General features: G+C 32.0%; 1 protein-coding gene across 5 annotated transcripts in view; it reads left to right on the forward strand.

Moving 5' to 3' along the window:
* Window positions 1-18,469, forward strand: part of ODR4 (odr-4 GPCR localization factor homolog) — a 29,849-nt gene extending 11,380 nt beyond the window's left edge. For 4 of the 5 annotated variants that reach the window (XM_074322248.1, XM_074322250.1, XM_074322247.1 and 1 more), the window contains exons 7-15: window positions 138-174; window positions 932-1,072; window positions 1,775-1,870; window positions 2,680-2,745; window positions 7,104-7,232; window positions 7,923-8,011; window positions 11,797-11,984; window positions 16,843-16,953; window positions 18,171-18,469. In XM_074322248.1, coding sequence (XP_074178349.1) covers window positions 138-174; window positions 932-1,072; window positions 1,775-1,870; window positions 2,680-2,745; window positions 7,104-7,232; window positions 7,923-8,011; window positions 11,797-11,984; window positions 16,843-16,953; window positions 18,171-18,238 — 925 coding nt within the window. In that variant the 3' untranslated portion in view covers window positions 18,239-18,469. Of the gene's footprint in view, window positions 1-137; window positions 175-931; window positions 1,073-1,774; window positions 1,871-2,679; window positions 2,746-7,103; window positions 7,233-7,922; window positions 8,043-11,796; window positions 11,985-16,842; window positions 16,954-18,170 lie in introns of those variants that run through there. The other variant, XR_012492891.1, reaches the window with a different exon arrangement.
* The last annotated feature ends 3,693 nt before the right edge of the window (window positions 18,470-22,162 follow it).

Consider the following 22,162-nt stretch of genomic DNA (forward strand, 5'->3'; position numbering starts at 1 on the left):
ATAACTTTGCATAAAGTGTGGTATGATTTGGTAAAAACTCTTGGATGCATGCACTTTATTTTTGTTTGTGATTGTTTATTTTTTTTTTTGATTATGAAGAATTCTTTTTTGGTCATTTCTATCCTTAATTGTTAAAGAATACTTTGTCGAACCTACGATATCCACGATCCAAAGGTAAGAAAAATTGCTCCTTAAAGATTTTTCTGTGTTGCAAACTATTTTTAAAATAAAAATTCAATTCTTTATTTAGGTTTAATAGTTTTCAATGCTATCACTTGCTATTGATGTTCACAACCACCTATAGTATTTTTTTTTTAAATATGGTTAATTTCATTACAGGCAAGGAAAATTTATGGGTTTTTTAAATTGTTGAAATATTTTTGTTAAGCTCCCCCTGCCTTATTTATGTGTTTAGTACTATGTTTGAGAGGCTGCTAGTAAAAGTGTGTGGGCTTTGGTAACTACAGTGCCTAGTAAGCAAGCTACTATATCTGCTGAATCCATACTAACCTTTTACTAAGGTGTCTAAAAGCAAGGTGAAAAAGTAACTTGGCTGTATTCTGTTAGCAAGGATAGGACAGAAAGGAGAACATCTGGTAATCACTCGGGGATTATTTGCTTCATATCGGAAGCTACAGATACGAACTAGAGGACCAGAGGACATGTCAATTCTAATCATGGACCATGTGATCCTTTTTCAGCCTACTGCTGGGAAAGGGATTTGCTAAGTTCAGTATCCTGAAGTTGACTGAACTTACATGCATGCTTTATTTTTATTGAGTTCTAACCTTTTGCCCTTTGATGAAAGGCCAAATTTGTTAGCTATCAGTTTGTGTGAGGTATTAGGTTGTATATATTATGTTTTATTGATTCATGTATTTTACCTATATCACACGTTTTACATTTTTTTCTCCTTTCCTCGCTGCTGAAGAGTTCAGCAAAACCAGCAGATTGGAAGTATCAAAGTGGACTATTAACTTCCTGGCTTTCTTTAGAGTGTACAGTTCATATTAACATTCACATCCCACTGTCTACTACTTCTGCAAGCTATACTCTGGAGAAAAATACAAAGGTATCAGGGTAAAATGAATTTTCTTTACTGATTGTGAAATAGGTAATGTGCTTCAGCCAGATTAGAAATTTAGAGGTGGGACAATGTCATAATACTAATATATTTAGCATAATAGGTGCTCCATAAATATTTAATTACCACGATGTTATATACACTTATTAAATATAGTTATGTAAAATATAATTATGTAAGAAGATACAGTTTGGTCTTTTTACTTTCTCTTGGTCTTTAGTTTTATTTTTCCTTTTCCAGTTCCTTTTTAAAATTTCTATGCTATTCTTTTGTTCATATCTGATTTATCTTTGCTCCTGTTGAAGGAGGTAAATGGAAATTGCTGTCTTTTTCTCATTACTGTATTATATATTTGTTTGAGGCTCTTTCTCTTTTTCACATTTTTTAAAGATAATGGGAATTACTGAATCTTATTTGACTATGGTCATGTAGTTATTAAGCCTCCTAAGTCTGTGCTATGAATGTTAGTTTGGGATAAAGGCTAGAAAAACTATTATTAAATATGGGTGAGTTGCCAAAAATTGGGGATACACTTTTTTGTTGTTTATGAGAAGACTGAGATTAAATACCACATTACTGATACTTAGAGATTTTTACTATTTTAGTGTATTAGGTGGAAAAGTAGACTCTAAGGAGTTTAATTGAGATGCTTTTGTATCTGAAAGTTATCCATGTTGTGTTTCTTTTAAGAATGGACTTGCACGTTGGGCCAAGCAAATAGAGAACAGTGTTTACTTGATTAATGGCCAAGTTAAAGCTGAAGATTGTGATCTACTAGAAGGACAGGTGAGTTAAGAGAAAATCATCTTATTTAAGAAATTGTGCTTTAGGAAAAATAAAAGATGACTTTTCTTTAGTTCTTTGGTTCTTGCCTTCATGAAAACAGTTTTCATGCACTTCTTATTCCTAAGGTCTTTTAAAGTAAAGGGCAAATGTTTTTCTCAGAAAATGATACAAGATTATTTCTGAAATAGTTGGAATACTGAAACCTGAAAAAGAGAATGCCATCTAAATTCCATCTAATTTCCAAATTGTAAACTGCTTACTTAAAACTAAAAGGCATGTGTTCTACCCTGAAAGCAGTGTAAAGACTGAGTTTGGCCATTTTATGGGTCTATACGGGCTTCTAAATTAGCTTTGATCTGAAGAGAAACACTGATGATCTCTCCTTTTAGAGCAAGGGTGAGCGAACTTTATTTAAAAAACCAAATGGGAAATATTTTAGACTTTGCAAGCCATGTGGTCTCTTGCAACTATTTAGCTGATGTTGTAGCATGAAAACAGCCACAAACAGTATGTAAATGGGTGATCTTGGTTGTGTTCCAGTAAAACTTTATTTATAAAGACTGATGGTAGTCTGGATTTGACCCATAAACCATAGTTTGCCAATCTTTAAAGTAATAAAAGTAGGGAATTAATGACTTCTAAGAGTACACATTACTGATACAGAATATTCAGTCACATGTCTATAGAAAAATCTAAAATAAAACAAATAATAAGACTCTTTTTCCTCTAAGTTACTTAGTATACATAGAGTAGTTCTTGAATTGTATGTTCCACTTCAATCTCAATCTAGTTTTTTAATCTTTTTCCAGAAAAAATCTCGAGGAAATGCTCAAGTGACTAGTCATCCTTTTGATGTTACAGTGCTGACGCAATTGGTAAATATTTTTAAATCCTACTTATCTAAAATACATTATTTTTTAGAATAACAATAATTAAATTGTTTCTATTTTTATGTTTATAATTAAGAGGCAAAGAATTTTAGAGATATAAGAGACTGTTAAAAAAATGTCTAGTTCTAGGAAAGTTATTCCCAAGAAATACTATTTTAAAACATTTCAGGTCTTTTGGCCCAAGGCTATTAAAATTTAACATAAAGTAGATAACAATTAAAAAGTTTTTGTATGCATGGATACATACGTGTGCGCATATGCATACATTTATGAATGTGTGTGTATAATATTTTGGGTTGTATGTTTTATGGGCAAAGTAGTAATTCTTAGCACTTTAAAAGTAAAAGATGTGTGCACAGGTGTGCCAAGATTTGTCATATACTTCATTTGAAGTAGATTTATACTTCCTCTGATTTGATAAATCACACAGTATTAACAAGTTTTATATTTTTATATGGTTATTTTAAGTTACACATCTCTGGAGAAATTAAAAGTTGGATATCTTAAAGAATAAAAAGTTAAAGCCACTAACTATTCCTAAAAGTATGCACGCTTTTGATTTTATCCTCCTTGAAACGATCCTTGAGAACAGACTAGAAAACTTTTCCTTCCAATATTATACTGGAAATGTAAACAGAAGTATTACCAGGACTTGTATATTTTTTTTAACGAATGAAATAAACTTCTGAGGATGTTTTAATTTCTTGTTCTTCTCTGTTTAGCAGTAGAGCATTACTAAATTGTCATTGAGTTTATGCCACTCAACTTGAGTTCTCAATTTGTCTTCTCAATACCTTAAAAGTATTTTTAACCTTTTTCTACTTCCTTTTGATTTGAGAACTGTCCTTTGTGTTAAGGCTATTCTTCTACCTATATGCTTTTCACTGTATGCTTACATGACCTCTTGGTTTATGAAACAATTCTGTTAAAATTTTTTTAGTGATAAAACTGCAATTGGTAGATGTGTAGAGTGGAACTATCTACAGAAGAGTGGACGATAATATCATAAGAGATAATTTATTGTGATGATGTTCAATATTTTATAGTGTAGTATATTTTTGTCAATCATTCCACTGATCAGCCAGCTGGAAACATTAAAATGACCAGTATATAAGCAGTCAATAAGTATTTGATGCCACTTTCCTCCCACTTAGCCTCCATCAAGTTTTGTTGATTTTTTCTTTGTGGTGTTAAGCTCATCTTTTATTTTTGTTATAGTCCCACTGCCATTAACCTTACAACATTATTTTACCTACATTATTTCAAATAAATCTTAACGGGTCTCTCTCCATCTACTCATTCTTGTCCAAAGTGATTCTTTCTCGGAAAATCCTGATACCTTTGTTTGTATATATCTTGGCATAGCTTCCATATTTCTAATCTGTCCTGCGTATAACTTCAGATTATTCTTTCAGAATTGCAGTTTGCATTCATTCACTTGTTCATTACTTACTAGTTTTTTTCAGAAAATACTTATTGAGTGTGTATAAGGGTCAAACACTGATTGTGTTATTCTCCTTCCTTAAAATTCCTTAATTGTTCTATATTGACTAGTTAGAAAAGTGTACTTCAAGGCTCTTCATAGCCTTAGAGTGTGTTTTCATTATTTTCGAATTTACTATTCTAGAGATATGCTTTCTGTGCCTTTAAAATTCTGTTTATTTCTTGAGCCATGTGTCTTGCCAGTGCCATCTTTTCTCTGTCATCCAGACTGTCAAAATCTTATGTGGACATTAAGATCTAGCCCAAATGCTAGTATTTCTGTAAGGTGTTTTTGGTCACCATAACCAGACGGATCTTTCCTTTTCGAAAATACCATTACCACTATCATAGAATTTCTTCCACTTATGAACAAGTTAGTTCCCCAGTGGCTTTTCGTAAGCTAGTTTGTTCCTAAATCCAAAGAAACCAGGAGGAGTTGACATTTGTAGAATTCAGATATATTTCCACCAAAACGAATGAGCCAGTCCTTATATTAATATCGTTTAAAAACTCTTCTCCTTGGTGTGTGTGTGTATGTAATTTTTTATAGAGTCTAGTCCATTTTGGCAGACAATGCCCTAACTTATATCATATATATGTCATAAATGTATTGTGTACTACAAAGTGTATATTATAGATTGGATATTAAATATGTAAAGTAGGGCATTATTTTCCAAAATGCAATGGTCTCACCTATAGTACAGTTCTGCGTAGTGGATGAGGGGATTCCATTGCTCCTCCTCTATCCCCACGGTGGTTGTATTAATGATCTCTACAAGTATCATGGGAAGCTTATTCCAGGTAAAGTATTAGCATTGTCACTCTGCTGCTTGGTTTGATGATAGACATATTTTGAACAGACCTGAAACCTTTTGAACTATTTGGTCTATCACAGATTTTTCACCAGTAAGATCTCGATTGTAAGTTTCAATTCTTTGAAAAAAGTAGCCTTTGCCTGAATTATATTAACTATCCATGCTCCATATTGAAGTCAATTGATTTCTTCACCATTTTCCTCATCACTTCCTGATTGTTCTTCGTTGCGCGCACGCGCACACACACACACACACACACACACACACAGTTAGCTCTGTTCACAAGTTGGATGGTTTAGTTTTGTTCTTCAGAATTGATCCTGTTGTAGAATGGTTTATTCCAGGTGTACTTAGCACATATTTTTTGTGTCCGTTTTTTTTTTTATCATGATTTTTATGTCTATTGTGATTTTATAGGCCTCTAGTAGTACTTTCAATGTTTCAGTGCTCTCCTTGTTTTGGCACTTATTAAAATGATGAGGTTAAACATGTCTATGAAACATCTGAAAACCAAGAATGAACTTAAACTAAAGAAAAATGGGACTGTGAGATAAAAATGACGGCTTATAACTACTGATATCATTTTCTGGTACAGGCTTGCTTGACTTGCTTTTTTTCCTGTCGTGGAGCATATAACATTACTTTCAGTCTATGAGTTGAGAGTGTATAAGTAAATGAGTGTCTATACATTGTTTGTAATTTTACCATATTTATCACATCTTGCTTTGTATTCCAGTTATTTTTGTGCAAATCTTATATTGCATACCTTAAAACTCCTACCAGCATGTCTTACTTATACATCTTTTCATCTTAATAGTTGAGTATTCTGCAAATAATATATTTTTAGTGAATATATTGATTGCATATTGGCACTTTAGATGGTTGTATTAGTAAGAAAAAATTTAGATATGGTTATGTTTAATTTCAGACTACATTCAAAATACTCACAAAATAATATATAGTGCTATGTATTGTCATAAATAGCGTTAAGTGATTTTTAGAAAAAAGAATCAGGACCTAAATAAATAATGAATAACGATGTTTCATTCTTCTTTGAATACTCAAAGTAAAATACATTTCCCTCAATCTCTAACATAGTCACTGGTCCACATAAATATAATCATTGTTTGGTTCAACACCATGATTCTAATGAACTATCAACAAAGATAAAGATTTTGTGTACGCAACATTTGTGATAAACATTAACTTCTAATATATCAAATTTAATGTGTAACTATTACAACTGCTATTAGAAGTAATTCATTTTACTGACAGGACATCAGCAAAAATTTCAAAATACTAACTCACTTAATAGAAAATAATACCAGGACAGTTACATAATACCATTTTTACGAAACATTTTTAAATGGAATAAAGTAACTAATGTGTTACATTGTAACTAATGCAACAAGGTACATCTTGTGGACATTTCTGCCTGTATGTCTGTCCTTGCTTAGTAAAGAGGGATTTGGGGAATAACCCTTAACTCATCAGAGCTCTTCCCCCTTTTATTATATATTCATTTTGTAAAGATGCTAATTCTCGCTCAGTGGGGTTGTGGAGATATTAAGTATGATTAATGATTTCTGTGTGGGCAAACCATAAAGATGAAAGCTATTTGTATTGGTTGAGTAATATGTTTGCTAAGTTTACCTCTCAGAACTGTATAAGACCATGGGAGAGACGAATGCTAGTTAAACATGTTGAGCATCCATTGGAAGATCTTTAATAGTCAGAACCACCTGTTCAAGGCAGATAGACTGAAAAGATGGGTGCAGTTGGGCACCTGATGATCACCCTCAATACAGGGTCTGATTACTGGACCCATAGGCCAACTTGTGGCTCTTAGAATAAGAGAAAAATGAAGACTTTTTGATCATTTATGGTGAATATTTTCAAACACTTGGTTCAGTAAAAACTTCCTTCCCACTTTATGAAATGGCTTCTATAATGTTTAAATGTCTTATATAGTTAATAATATAGTTCATGTAATTAGTAATGATGTAATATTGGGCATTGGAACTGAAACTGATTTTTGTCTTTCAGCTTCTGAATTCCGACCACAGATCCACAGCCACAGTCCAGATCTGCAGCGGCTCTGTAAACCTTAAGGGCACTGTGAAATGCAGAGCTTACATTCATAGCAATAAACCCAAGGTGAAAGACGCAGTGCAGGTACAAAAGGATTGGCTGGTATATGAAAAACAGAAGCAAGTTAGCAAAACGTTCAAAAATCCTAAAATTTTATCTTTTTCAATCTCAGATTTCAGAATTATTAATTTGATATTAACTAATAAAGGCCCAATCTGTTGTGCAGTCCAATTATACCATGAAATTGGTCCTCAAATTTTCATATGTATTTTATGCCTTTTTTGAAAAGATGATTACACATGTTTATTAAGTGTTCCACGGTTATGACATATTAGTACATTTTAAATCATTTTTTTCTGAGGGAAATTGCACTTTTAAATAACAGGAAAAGTATTCAAGGCACAATTATTAGGTAGTTATCTATAATCAATATAATTCAGAAATTTCAAAAATGATGACTGGCACTTTTGTGATAGTTATACATTTCCTAGTTTGGAACACTAGCATTATTTGTTTACATGTAAAAGTTCATTAATTCGTTTGGTTTTAATTTACTATTTAGATGAGGTAGGCAATTTTGCTTTTAAACTATTAATGTTTTCATCAGCATGTTAAATAAATGTACATTTTTAAAAAGGAATGATGTACCAGTTATTTTAGTGGACATGATTATACAGGGAAACCAATTATGTGAGGGTTTTTTGGTAATAAAATAATGCAAATCTAAAGTAACAGATTTCATTTCTTACTGTAATTTGTTTTGTTTTTCCACAGGCAGTGAAGAGGGATATATTGAATACAGTTGCTGATCGTTGTGAAATACTTTTTGAGGATCTGCTTTTGAATGAAATTCCAGAAAAAAAAGTTATGAGTATAAAATTAAGTACTTTTTTTGTATGTGATCAATTGATATGGTGTCAAGATAAAATAGCTGTCACCTTTTATAACTACCTGTAGCTATCTTTTATAACAATATGTCATCTTTTACTTTTCTCATTGAATGATAATGTTTCAGTTGTCACCTTCAAAAATGTTTGTGAAGATCTTATAATAACAAATCTGTTAATATTTAACAATTTCTAGGAAGATATTTTTAAAAATTCTATGCGAATTTCTACCAAATGGAAAACTGTTTTAACATTTTAAGGCTAATTTTTAAAATTAATATCTGTGAGATTTTTTCAAGAATTTATTCATAATCAAAATATTAATTTAATTGAGTATTATATAATAGATTCTTTAGTAGGTATTAATTTGTGGTATATATACAATTGATCTCTTATTCTTACCAAATTTTTTGTGTGTACTAGTTACCGTGTTTCCCCGAAAATAAGACCTAACCGGAAAATAAGCCCTAGTATGATTTTTCAGGATGACATCCCCTGAACATAAGCCCTAATGTGTCTTTTGGACCAAAATTAATATAAGGCCCAGTCTTATTTTCAGGGAAACATGGTACTTCTCATGCATTACTCTAGTAAATTTTATTAGATTAAAAGACGGCTGGGTCATAGTTTCTTAACCTTTTATAACAAGTGGGTCTTTTGTGAAACGTAAACTATATCATTTCAGTAATTTGTATTAAAATCATTTTTTTACTCAAAAAGAAAATTATAATATTGAGTATGCTTTTTGAAGCTACACATTCATCTCTGCTTTCCTACCATTCAAATGAGAGCAGATTTGTAATTCACTATTGTTAAGTACATATAGAAACATACATATTAGCTTGTTAAGGGAATATTTTTGTTTCTAGGAAGAAAGCATAACTCCTCTGTATAACTAACTTCTTTTAGTACTACCAATAGCCAGTATATTAGGTTTGGTGGGCTAGTCATAATCTTTCTTTATATTCTTAGTATTACGGATTCCTGGATTGCCAAATTTAACATTTGTCCTTCCCATACTTCACAAATAACCCTAAAGTTCTGCCCACTAACAATGTATAGTTTTGCTGAGACATGAATTGGAATCTTACATGCAGCAATTGGGGTGAGATTTTTGTTTCGGCAACTATGTGAAACCTGGCCCCTTAGCCACCCAGTCAGCCTAGCAGCGTCATCTCATCGTGGCTTTGTTTTTGCTACTTGACTTTGTGTGTAATAGAGCTTTTGTGGTGTTAAATATTCCTTTATTTTCTGAGCAATAGTACGGTTACAACTGAACTGTGAATTTTAGGATTTTCAATGACATGGGGATATAGCCACCATTAATACCAAATACGTACCTTGTCACATTACATACTAACACATTAGTTACATACTCGATTCCATTTTAAAATGCTTCGTAAAAATGGTATTATATAACTCCTGGTATTATTTTATATTAGTATTTTGAATTTTTTGCTGATGTCCCATCAGTAAAATGAATTACTTCTAATAGCAGTAGTAATAGTTGCATATTAAATTTGATATCGTAGAAGTTAATGTTTATCACCTAAGCTGAAATTTTTCAAAAATGAAAAAATATTTTTCGCTGTATTTGAGTGGCTTTTGATGCCAATGGGAAGAGATGAGGCCGTAGTTTGGTGGAAAGAACAAAGATTGAAGTTCTTCGATTCTTTGTCTACTTTGACACTAGTGGAATGACTTCAGGCAAATGATTCAACCAATCTAAGCACCCATTATATTCCGTGGAAAACAGGTTACAGTAGCTGCTTTTTGAAGCTGTGAGATTAAGTAAGATGGTATTTTTAAAGCCCCTAATACAAGTTGGTAAGTCAAGCCCTCAGTAAGTGGTGGTTCCTAATTTCAATGTGTGGACAATTTCCGTGCTACAGTACAAATTGCAGTAATATGAGTTTACAGCTAGGAGGCACTCTGGTCAAAGAGTAGAATTATTCTTCCAGTTAAGAAAACAAGGAAATAAGCAGAATCTGGCAGGAATACATAATTTAAGTCATTGCATTTCCTGTGACACTTAAGACATTCTTCATCTTCTGTTTGTGGTTATATAAAGCTACCACTAGTCTCTTGACAAGGAAGTATAGGTTACTTATCAAAGTGAGCCCTATTTTTCTACTTGGTCTATACATTGGTAGCTTTTTAAATCATATCCATTGCTAAAAGAGTTGTTCTTTACACAAAAATCTTTATTTTTTGTTGTTTTTATTTATTGATTCATTGATTGATTTTTTTTTTCAATTACATTTGACATTCAGTATTAATTTCAGGTATACAGCATAGTAGTTAGATGTTTATATAATTTACAAAGTGATCCAACTGATTAGTCTAGTACCCACCTGGCACCATACATAGTTGTTGCAACATTATTGACTATATTCTCTATGCTGTATTTTGTGTCCTCGTGACTATTTTGTAACTACCAATTTGTACTTCTTAATCCCTTCCCTTTTTTAACCCAGGCCCCAACACCCCTCCCATCTGGCAACTGTCAATTTGTTCTCTGTATCTGAGTCTGTTTCTGTTTTGCTTTATCCTTTATTTTGTTCTTTGGAGTCTACATATATGTGAGATCAGATGATATTTGTCTTTCTCTGTGTGACTTATTTCACTTAGCATAATACCCTGTAGGTCCATCCATGTTGTTGAATACACAAAGTCTTTATCTTTATTGATAGTTCATTAGAATCATGGTGTTGAACCAAACAACAATTGTATTTACGTGGAACAATGACTATGTTAGAGATTGAGGGAAATGTATTTTACTTTGAATATTCAAAGAAGAATGAAACATCGTTATTCATTATTTATTTAGGTCCAGATTATTTTTCTAAAAATTACTTAATGCTGTTTATGACAATATGTAGCATAATGTTGCTCCAGAAATATTAATTCTAGTTTACAGCATTTTGTATGTCTATTTATCAGATACTCATTAAGCATTTACTCTGTTGAAGGCAATGTGATGCACACAAATCCATGACCAGATTTCTTTCCTCAAGAAGTCTATAATCCTATTTGGAAGACAGACTGTGCCTGCATTATTAATTATGCAGAGCATATAATAAGGTCATAAGAGTAACTCAGAACTTAATGACCAGAATAATAAATATTAGTAATAAGAACGGGCAAAGGGAAAATGAAAAGATAGCAAGATGGAGTTGGTGGGGAGGTGAGTATACAAAACGTACATCTTGATGTCCTACACATGCTTGATATTGGGGCTGAGTAGCATCGAGTAAGGTAAAGTCAGTGATGAGATTGTTTTGTACATACATTGTAAAAAAATGTATGCTATTACGTCCTATAGACCTGATGTAGCTGGGCCACTAATTTGGCTCCAAACTTGCATAAAGAAGGGAAAAACTTATTTACAAAATTCAGTGCTTGTAAAGTTAAAGCAAACAAGGAAAACAACAATTTCTGAGACCAGGGACAAAATTTTCTCCTACTGTAGATATTCCTTTATAGGACAGTGGATAATACAAGCACATATAATCGACAATGTCCTCACAATGAAGGCAGTCACAAGTTTCTGTTTCATGGGATTATCTTTTAGGTCCCTTGCCAGGGCTGTTGAGGTGAAGCAGGATTCAGTAAGAGCAATTTTGTGCCAGGTCAATTAGAAAATGAAAATACCTTTTAGATTTTATTACTATTGGTATATGATGCTTTCATATACTTATATAGATCATTGATACCAGTGACAGACCTATCTAAATATTGATAATGTTTCTTCTCCTTTTAGATTCTGAAAATGAGTTTCACATCCTCCCTCACCGAGTTTTTGTCCCCATTCCGGGATCCACTGTAATGTTATGTGATTATAAATTTGGCGATGAGTCAGCTGAAGAAATCAGAGACCATTTTATAGAGATGTTAGATCATAGGATTCAAATTGAAGATTTGGAAATTGCAGAGGAAATCAACACAGGTAATTATGTGATGTTATTTAGGAACCTGATTAAACTACTGCTAAGGTTACCTGAGACTCCTAGTTTAAATACCATGTCTTTCGATTTTCCTAAAGGTGGTTCTATTCGACACTTGGGAGGCATTTAAAAATGTGTCTGTTTAATTTCTACATGCAGTCAGTGTTTTCCTGGAAAACTGTACCAAAATTTAAGATACTTCAGGTTTTTCCAATCTACAAAGTACATCTTCATAAAGCAAGTTTATTCTTAAATGGGTGGAAATACATAATTTTAAGGTCATTTCTTTTATTATAAGAGAAATTTTCTCAAAATCCATTATGTTAGATTAATTATTTGGTTAAGTATGATATCACAAAAATTTTTTAAATACTTTATTAAATATCTTCTTTATAGGATTTGCCTTTATTTTCTTCTCCCCTTCATATAATTGGGATACTAAGCTGATATGGTCAGTTCCAAAAATTAGATCAAGAGTGTTTTTATAGAGCATAGATTTGCCATACTATCTAAATGTATAACACATTTTCTTCCCTTACCCATCACTTTCACATTTGACCTTACATTTTGAAGGGCTGTTCTTTTTTGTTTTGTTTTTTGATTTGTTTTTGTTTCTAGTGAGAGCAGGGTATGAAAACATGTCTATAAATAAATGTGTAAGAGTATGACAGTTTTCCTGAAACATTTAAAATTATGTGATAAAAGTAATTATTTGCAAATATTAGTGATATTGAGTACATAGCCACTTATCAATCTTGAGATTTCTGATATAGTAGAAAATCTTTAGGTTACCTTTGAACATGGGTGTTTATGAAATTTCAATATGACAATTTTTAAGTACTTTTTCTAATTCTAATTTCTTAATTATTTCTCCGCTTTACTATGCCCTTTTTTTGAATCTTAAAGCTCAACTGAGTGATTGATTGATTGATTACTATTTCTTGATTACCTATTATACATTAGTCATTAGGGTTCTAGAGTTCAGATATGTAGTTCTGACTCTCAAGAAGCTCAAAGTATAGTGAGAAATACAAAGAAATGGGTTATTCTAAAACAATGTGATTAGTTCTATAATAGAGGTATGAATGGAAAATTATCAGAACATTTAGCATAGGCCCTATCGCTATGAAGGTTTCAGGGAGCTTCTCAGAGCAGGTGACATTTGAGTTCATTTTGAAGGATGAATACTGAAGTAACTCTAGGCTTTTTAGGAATTGAACACACATCAAATGTATTGTGGCCAAGAATATAACTGGTCTAGATTTATATTTGTTGAATTAAAAGGAATGATTTAATAATTAGTGTATTTTTAATGGCAAAATAACAACATTCTCAAATTATGGGATAGGGTACAAATGTAAGCATTTTAATAGAAAAATTAAGTGCTTTTACATAAACATCCTTCCTATTGGTTTAGAATTTTATTCACTTATTCATTCACTCATTTACTCATTCATCCATTCATTAATTTACTTGAAAATATTTGAGGAGCATTTGAAATCTTGCTTCCTGGTTATGTCATTAGTTTGACTCAAATAAACTCTTATAAAAATGCAAAAAAATAAAGAAAAATTTAGATGCATAATTTTACCAAGATAGGATGTTGACTGAGTCTAGGTCTGCCACTTACAGCTGTGTAATCTTAAACCTTATTAAGCTTGGATTGTCCTATTAACCTTAGATTCTCTTGGAGTTGATACGAGAATTTAGTAAAAATATTAGGAAGAAGACTTTCTAAACAGAGATACATAAATGCAGCATGATATTAACGAGAATTATTATAAGACTTTAAAATAATTACTCTCCTGAATTATAATGAAAAACATTAATGTTAAAATATGAAAGTAATATTTTATAGTGTGCATGGATTTTCCTAAATATTTGAAATTAGGGTTTTTATGTAAAATAAATAAAGAGTAGAGTTCACATGTTTAAACTAAAAAAATTAAAATCAATTACTATACATTTAGTAATGTTAAACTTGCTATAATTATCTGGCTTTATTTTCTAAGTATTTGATGTTATTATTTGCTTGATTATTATTTAATTATTTCTGTTGTATAATATAGTTGCCAAGTAGTTGCTATGTTTAAAATACATATTTTGCCAAGTAAGTATCTTAAAATAACATACTTTTAAATGACTTAATAAGGGATGAAGAACAATTTGTTTGTCAAAATGATTCATTTAATGTGAGGGTTAACTATGGCTTTAAAATTTCTTAGATGCATTAGTCATCTTGTCATAGATATTAGCTTAATAATTCAGATGTACTTCATGCTAAAAATTTGGAGACACACCTTTAAAATCTGATGAAACTCATCTTTAGGCATTCTGTCTTGATATCTGAGCTGAAATTAATTTTTGTTGTTTGGTTAAACGTTGATAATTTAATTATAAAGAAAATGTAATACTGAAGATGTATTTTTAAAGCTAAATCAATAACTATGGTGAAATCTCATTAATTTAGTGTTCAGGGATGCAGAAGACAACTAACCAAGGAGTTCAAGTCCTAACATTTCATTTCAAGCTTTTAAATAGTCCTGCCTACCTATCAACAGCTTGGAATGAAATCAAACACATGTACAACTTTGCATGCATTCGTCAGGGCCCTTGTTTTCTCTTTTGTTGACAGTTGATTAAGGTTATTTTCTTAACATGATTAATTTAGGCTTTGTCTAAGTTAAAATTACCTGATTTGCAGGAATGGTTAAGATCTAATTTCCTGTTGAATTATGTTACTTGCATTTGAATTTCAGATAACATGTTAAAATATTGGTAAAATAACATAGTGTCTGAGATTTGAATTAAAAGCCTACAGGCCCCCACCAAAAAACAAATACAAGTAAGTTGTTATGACAAGGCCTTTTCATCCTTGGGAAATGCTCTGCTTCCATAAAATTACCTTGAATTGGTATCAAAAAACGATTTTTTATGACAGATTTTAAAATGGAAGTAGCAGAACAATGAAATGCCATGTCTTTTTGTATAGAAGCAAATTATTTGTGCAGAGGACTTGACCTACTAGAGCATGACCTTCACATATAACAAGTCAGTATTAAATGTGTAAGTAATATATCATGACAAATAAAACCATTTTTGTGCTCCTTATATACACGTACTCAAGTAAGAATATTCTTGTAGCAAATAGGTGTAATTTATGCATCATCCACTATTTTTGTTTATTTGTTATCTGATATGAGGTTTTTAGTGCCCAAAGAGAAAGCTTTTTAGCAGTGATATTTGCTAATAGAAAAGCCAAAGTGTGTGTGTGTGTGTGTGTGTGTGTGTGTTAGCATGAATAAAGTTGCACTGACCATTCAACTTTTATACCTATAGATAAAGTTGCAGAAATGTGAAGCTGGTGGGCTGATGTAGTGTAGAACTAAGGTGTTCTGGCCATTGAAAAAACTAGAAGCTATGGACATATAGGAGACCAAATATTCTAGAGACAGTTCATAATAAAAATTTGTTTGCCTTTGTGACTGATTTGATACAGGGCGTAGGGAAAAAAGAGTGTTTTGTGTATGTTTGCTTGTTTTTAAAATATTTTAATCATATGCTCAAAAAGGATGAAAAAGAATGGTGGTTCTCTTGATTCTGATGAGGTAAATACTAAGGATTATGTCTGAAAATGAGCAAATTTTTCTTCATGGGAAATTGATGAAAAGTAGGCAGTTTTTTCTTTTTCCTTCATCCATTTTGGTACCATAGACATCTATTTCAGTAAGCTACGTGTCATCCTTGTGGGCCTGTGCTAGTATATTAGGATACACACATGTCTATAAGGACATTTTAAATTCAAACAATAGGCTCTTTTGCTTTGAATTTAAACAGTAGTATTTACTGTCTCTCACTACTGTGTGGTTCTCTTTCCCTCTTTGTAAATAAAGGGATAAACATGAAGTAGTTGGCTTTCAAACATAGTTCCGTAGAGTTCTTGCAAATCACACTCTACTGCCACCTCTGAACATCTGTTTTACATAGTGGAATTTTCCATCAGACTCTTTAGAACGGGGCGGGGTGGGGGTCTGTGTGCTCTCTAAGGATGTTTTCAGTTCAAACACTTTTAATTGGTATTAAATTTAGCTAGGCTAACACACACAAATTATTGTCAGCATAATGAAGTAGAAAGAAAACTTGTATTTGAATTGTCAGCCTGCTGCCCATGGCCCTCAAATGTGCACCTACCTCATCAGGTTTTATTTTCTATCTGTAAAATGAGCTAATATGCTTGTGTTGCTTAACATTGAGTTGTTTTAAGGTCCAATTTTTGATCATATTTTGCTTGTATATTTCATATTTACATTAGATCAAAAATCAGCAACCTTTTTCTGTTTCTGGGGCCAAATAGTTAATATTTTAGACTTTGTGGGGCACATAAGGTCTGTAAGTTTGGCCCATCAGCTGCAGTTTCCTGATCCCGGCTTTTATTAATATCTAATTATTTGAAATTATAAACTGCCAAAACCAACAATAAGAATGATAGAAGTTAATCCCAATTGAGAGTAAAGGTTACTCTGTTCCTATATAGTTTGATATTTGGTATCAGTTTATCTCTACTACTGTATAGTAAACAAATTATAACTTGTGGGAGTCATTTGGAACTGGCTTTATGACTCTAATTTCATTTGGTTATAAAACCACATAACGTATTTAAAAAATTATGTCAGTTTCATATAGTCCATGAAATACAATTTACCTGCTTTTATTAATGAGCAAATTCAATGTTATGAAAAAGTCAAGTTGAAAGAAACTGGAGTTCATTGTGTATGTTCGTTATAATGTTGTTCTTTAAAACTCATTTTAAAATGGTAATTATTATTTTATTTATGATTTATGATTATTGTCCTCTTGCAGCTTGTGTGAGTTCCTCTATGAATACTGAAGCTTCATTGGACAACACAGATGATGAACAACCAAAACAACCAATTAAAACTACAATAGTATTGAAAATTCAGCACAACATAGGTATTTTATTTCTTTGTAACATTGAAAAGATGGTATTTGGGATTTGAGTTTTTTCATTTAAAATTATTTCGTTTTATTTTACTTAAAAGTTCTAGATTACGTCAATGTTTATTGAGCATTATGGAAAGTGCTAGGCCCTGGAGATAGAAAGATTTACCAATAATACATTATCCCAAAAATCACACTTCCTGTTAATTTTTTTGGGTGTTTCAGAAGAAAAACATGTTTTCAGAAGAAAATCTTTTTGGAAGTCTATTTAGTATGGTAGGGCCCATGTTTTCCAAACTGGTGTCCCCAGAATTGCTATTACAGATTTTGATATGTGTTCCATGAAAAAAGTCAAATTGAAGTCTGGTAATTTATAATGTACTTCAGTATTTTAAAGGTTCTAAGATAGTGTGCTAATCACTTTCACATTTTTCAGACTTACCGGTCAAAATACATATACACTAGCATTTAGTAGAGTGCCAATTGGAGAAATGCTTTATGAGCATTTAGATTTTTGACTGAGCCAGAGTGTTTAGTTGTTTTTCTAAGTCACTTATTCATTAGATAAACTTAAGTTAGTTAGTTACCTAAACTCATTGTATGTGTGTGTGTATGTGTATGTGTGTTTCTGTCTGGACAACTCTGGTCAGTTTTGTTATGTTTTAACTTAACAAAAATCAGGAAAAAAAATGAGTTACCAAGCTAGAGTTACTAACTCTTAAATTTTATAAGAGTACAATCTGAGTTTTTGTAGTTTTCAATAACTGTTCAAATGACTTTGCATTTGTGATTGAGAACTACTTCACATTGGAGCTGTCCTTTTGGCTTAAGCTAAGTAGTGTGAAAGAGCTAGAGTGTCAATATAAATATTTATAGAAACCTTTTAAAGTATGTGTTAATTTTTCTCTTAGATGTGTGTGAATGCACACATGTGTGCAAGAGAGACACTTTTTTTAAATTTAAGATTTTTGTGAATTGGTGAAGTTTATGATTACCAGTCTAACCTTTGCAATCTGTTTTTTTAACTTGCTATATTTTCCTTTAAGACTTGCTGGTTTTTAGGACATATATATGTGTGTGTGTGTGTGTGTGTGTGTGTGTGTGTGTGTGTGTTGTTGTTGTTGTTGTTGTTTATGCCCATATGTTACCTACATTGCAGAGCCTAGGATCAGTTAAGCCTCTCTTTGCTTATTCCATTTCCATTTGTTTTATGTTTGTTTCACTTTTAGGTGTGATTGCAGCATTTGCAGTTGTGGTCATTGCTGCGGGTATTTCCTTTCATTACTTCAGTGATTAGGGTGAGGCACAGAGAGCTTCCCGATCATCCAAGAAACGCTGACCAACAGTTATGAATAATAAAGATGCAAACAATCCATCTGCATTTAACACAGTAGCAGCCAGATCTGCTGCCATAATGCCTATTAGGTGTGTTTCTGACTAGAATGAAATCACCAACTGCCTTGTTTAGCCCTGCTTATATTGTAGGTGGCTCAGGATTCCAAAAATAAAGTTATGCATCTAGATGGAAGCTGCATGTAACAAATTATTATTGTCTATTTTTTTTAAATGTTCAGAATGGTGATTTATTTTCACAGATTTTAGTCCTCTTGATCTAGATGACGTATTCATCAGGACATGGAAAATTTGAATAGTCAGGGTTGATGACTATCTTAGTGATAGAACAACAGGAGACATTTCTACAAAGTGGGACAACAATCTGTTGGGTAAGTTCATGCTGTAGGACCTTTCTAATGTACACTCAGTTCCAAAATACTGATTGAGTTCTGATCAAGGGGTAGGAAACCTTTTCAGAGAGATTTGAATCAGAAACAATTGCCAGAAATCATGTGCTTTCTCAGGTTAGTATATCATAACTGTTATAATATATTAAATAAAACTTTTGCTTCCAGAAATACATTAGACTGGGTACTGTAAAACACCTAGATCCTGACTATAATTTACCTTTGAATGCATTAATAGACTCAAAGAAAGTAGGGGAAATCTCCAAGAACTATACCTCTATTTTTCCTTTCGCACAAAAATGAACACATTTTGAGTTGGGAATCATGAATATTACATTAAGCATACAGGGGGACTGTGGTTTCCTAGATGGCAGATACCAATTACAGCACTGCCGTACACAGTTTGTCTCAGACCAGAAACAACAAGCTGAATCTGAATCTGAGATGCTACCCTACCCAGGAGGTTTGAGGTAGCCCTCAGTTTGTAGGACCCTATAGCTCCTGGCAGAAGCAAGATATAGGCCCAAGATTCTCATAGATGAAGATAAAGCCATATTATTTCATGACTAGAGATCACCAGGCACAAGTTGAAACTAGCAAGCATGAGAAGGAACCTATAGAAATAACGAACTTCGGATTAAATTCTCCAGGATCTCATCAACAACATACATGAGTGATGGAACCACAGGCAGATCTAAAAAAGTAAACAAATGGAACTGATAGAAGTGAGAAATATGTTACTTGAAATTAAAAACAAAAACCAAAAACCTCAGACCTGTTGGATGAATATCATACTAGACTCAGCCGAAGAGACAATGAGTAAACCTGAAGCTAGGTCTGTAGAAATGATCCAATGCACAGCAAGGAGAAATGAGGTGCTGGAAAATATAAATATTAAAGAGAAGAGAGCTATGGAGGGAAGAATTATAAAGAATCACTAGGAGGAGAGAATAGAGAGGTTGCGGGAGTGACAATATTTGAAGAGATAACAGAATTTTCCACATTTCTTAGAAAAACATGAATTCATAAATTCAGGAAGCACAATACATCCCAGTCATATACAGATAAAATTCATGCCTAAACTGAACATAATGTAACTGCAAGATATCAAACACAAGATTTTAAAAGCAATCAAAAGGGAAAAGATCACCAATGAAGGCAAGACAGTCAAATAGTAGGTTTCTTAATGGCAACAACGTCCCCAAAAGATGGTAAAATAATGCATTCAAAATTCTGAGAAAAACTTAGAAGTTGTACCAAGCAAAACTGAAATAAAGACATGTTCAGATGAAAGAGTTTATCATTATCAGGCCTTTTGTTAAAGAAACTGCAAAAGGATAATCCCCAAGAAGAAAAATGATTCCAAAAGGTGATCTGAAATCGAAGAACTACTGAGCAAATAAAATGATAAACATGTAAATCAAAAGTGTTTGTATAAAATTGTAAACAAATGTAAAACTCAATAAACATTTTTGCAATATTAACATGGACTGTTACGATATAATTGTAAAACGACTGTAGCTTATAAAATGGGAGGACGGTGATTAAAATTAAAGTGTTCTGACATGCTTTTATTATTTCAGAAAATGGGTTAAGATATTGTTTAACTTTAAAATTATATTAAATATGTATAGTAAAATTTCAAGTGTAGCTGCTAAGAAATAGATACATGGTGAATCATTCCAAAGGAAAAGAAGTTTATGGCATAGGAAGTCAATAACTCAATACAAAAAAGGGAAGAAATTTTGGATGGGATGAGGGACAAAATTAGAAAAATAACAGAAATTAAATAATAATTAAAGTAAATATAAATAGACTGGAGCAAGTTAACCAACAGATTGCTTAGATTTTTTTTTTTAAATCCAGCTATAGCCAAATAGCAAAAGAAAACTTGTAATTGTGGTGATATCAAATCAAAATTAGATTTTATGGTATGTTAAAGATGGAGAAGGCTACTAAATGGCAAAAGAATCAATTCACTATATATATAACAGTTTTAAATTTGTACTTTATAAAATGACCTTGAAATGTGGAAACTATCGGGCTAAATCAACAAATTGAACAGCAGTGGGAGATTTCAACAGCTTTCAATTATTGATAAATCAAGCAGACCAAAAAAATGACCACAGATTTGAATAATAAATATTGATTCAATAGACATTTAGAATTATCAACAATTAGAGCATATTCTTGTTAATCATTGTGTGTATTAGCAAAAATTGACCATGTACTAGGCATGAAGTAAGTCACAGTGAATTACAAAAAACTTGTATTAAATGGATAATCAGAAGTAAATTAGAGGTCAGTAATAAAGGTTATTTTCTTCCAATCATACATTTACAAGTTTAATAAAACTTCATAGATGAAAGAAGAAAACATACTTAGAACCTAATTATACGCATGACATTTGGAAGATTGGATGAAAAACATACTTACAACCTAATTATGACATTTGGAAAATTGAGTGATGCAGCAGAAACAGCACTTTGAGGGACATGGTTCTAAATTCATGAAAAAGGCTAAGTGTGCCACTTAAGAACAACAGAATGAACAATGTAGAAGTAAGAAGAAACAGGCAGTGGAAGAAATGAGTGAATTAGAAAACAAAGCTATAGAATCACAATGCCAAAGTTGTTTTCATGACACAATTAAATTGGTATAATTGAACAAGAAGAAAACAGGACACAAGTAAACAACATAAAGATTGAAAAAGGACTTCTATAGATAAAGCAGGGATGAAAATAAGAAGAGACTATCGGGAGCATCTTAATATATTTGAAAACTTAGACAAAGTAGACCATGGTCTAGAAAAATGCAATTTCTTTAAATTGGCTCAAGAAGAAATGACAAGCCAGATAGACTTATTCAATAGTTTGAATAGTAAAGTTTTTTGATAAAGGTCATCTAGATCGTGTTTACAGATGTTTTACTCTCTCAAAGACCATATTTCAACATTTTATACAAACTCTTCCAAAAAATAGATAAGAATCTGATTTTGAGGCCGGTATAACTTGTTGTACTAGAATCAGACATTCAATAGGAGAAAATTACTGACTAATAGCACTTACTAACACAGATGTGAACATCAAAAGCACTATTAAAAAACAATTCAGCATTATCTAAAAAAGGATAATGCAAAATGATAGTTTTGTTAAAAATCAGGAACACAACAAGGATGCCTGTTTTCACCAGTTCTATTGATCATTGTCCTGTAGAAAAATGAGCAAAAGTCAGAAAGAAACCTGACATTTTAAGAGGATGTGACTGAACACATGAAAAGATGTTTAATCTCATAAGTGATTGACTAATACGCCATGAATACTATTTTACATCCAATAGATTAAAAAATTAAGAAATGTGACAATACAAATTAAGAAGATGCATCAAAAAGACATCTACAGGTGGGGTTGTAAACTGATACACTGGAGAGCAATTAGGTATAAGGTTCTAATACCTAACAATTCTACATACACGGTATG

The sequence above is a fragment of the Rhinolophus sinicus genome, linkage group LG17 (genome assembly GCF_036562045.2).
Source record: "Rhinolophus sinicus isolate RSC01 linkage group LG17, ASM3656204v1, whole genome shotgun sequence".
NCBI lineage: Eukaryota > Metazoa > Chordata > Mammalia > Chiroptera > Rhinolophidae > Rhinolophus > Rhinolophus sinicus.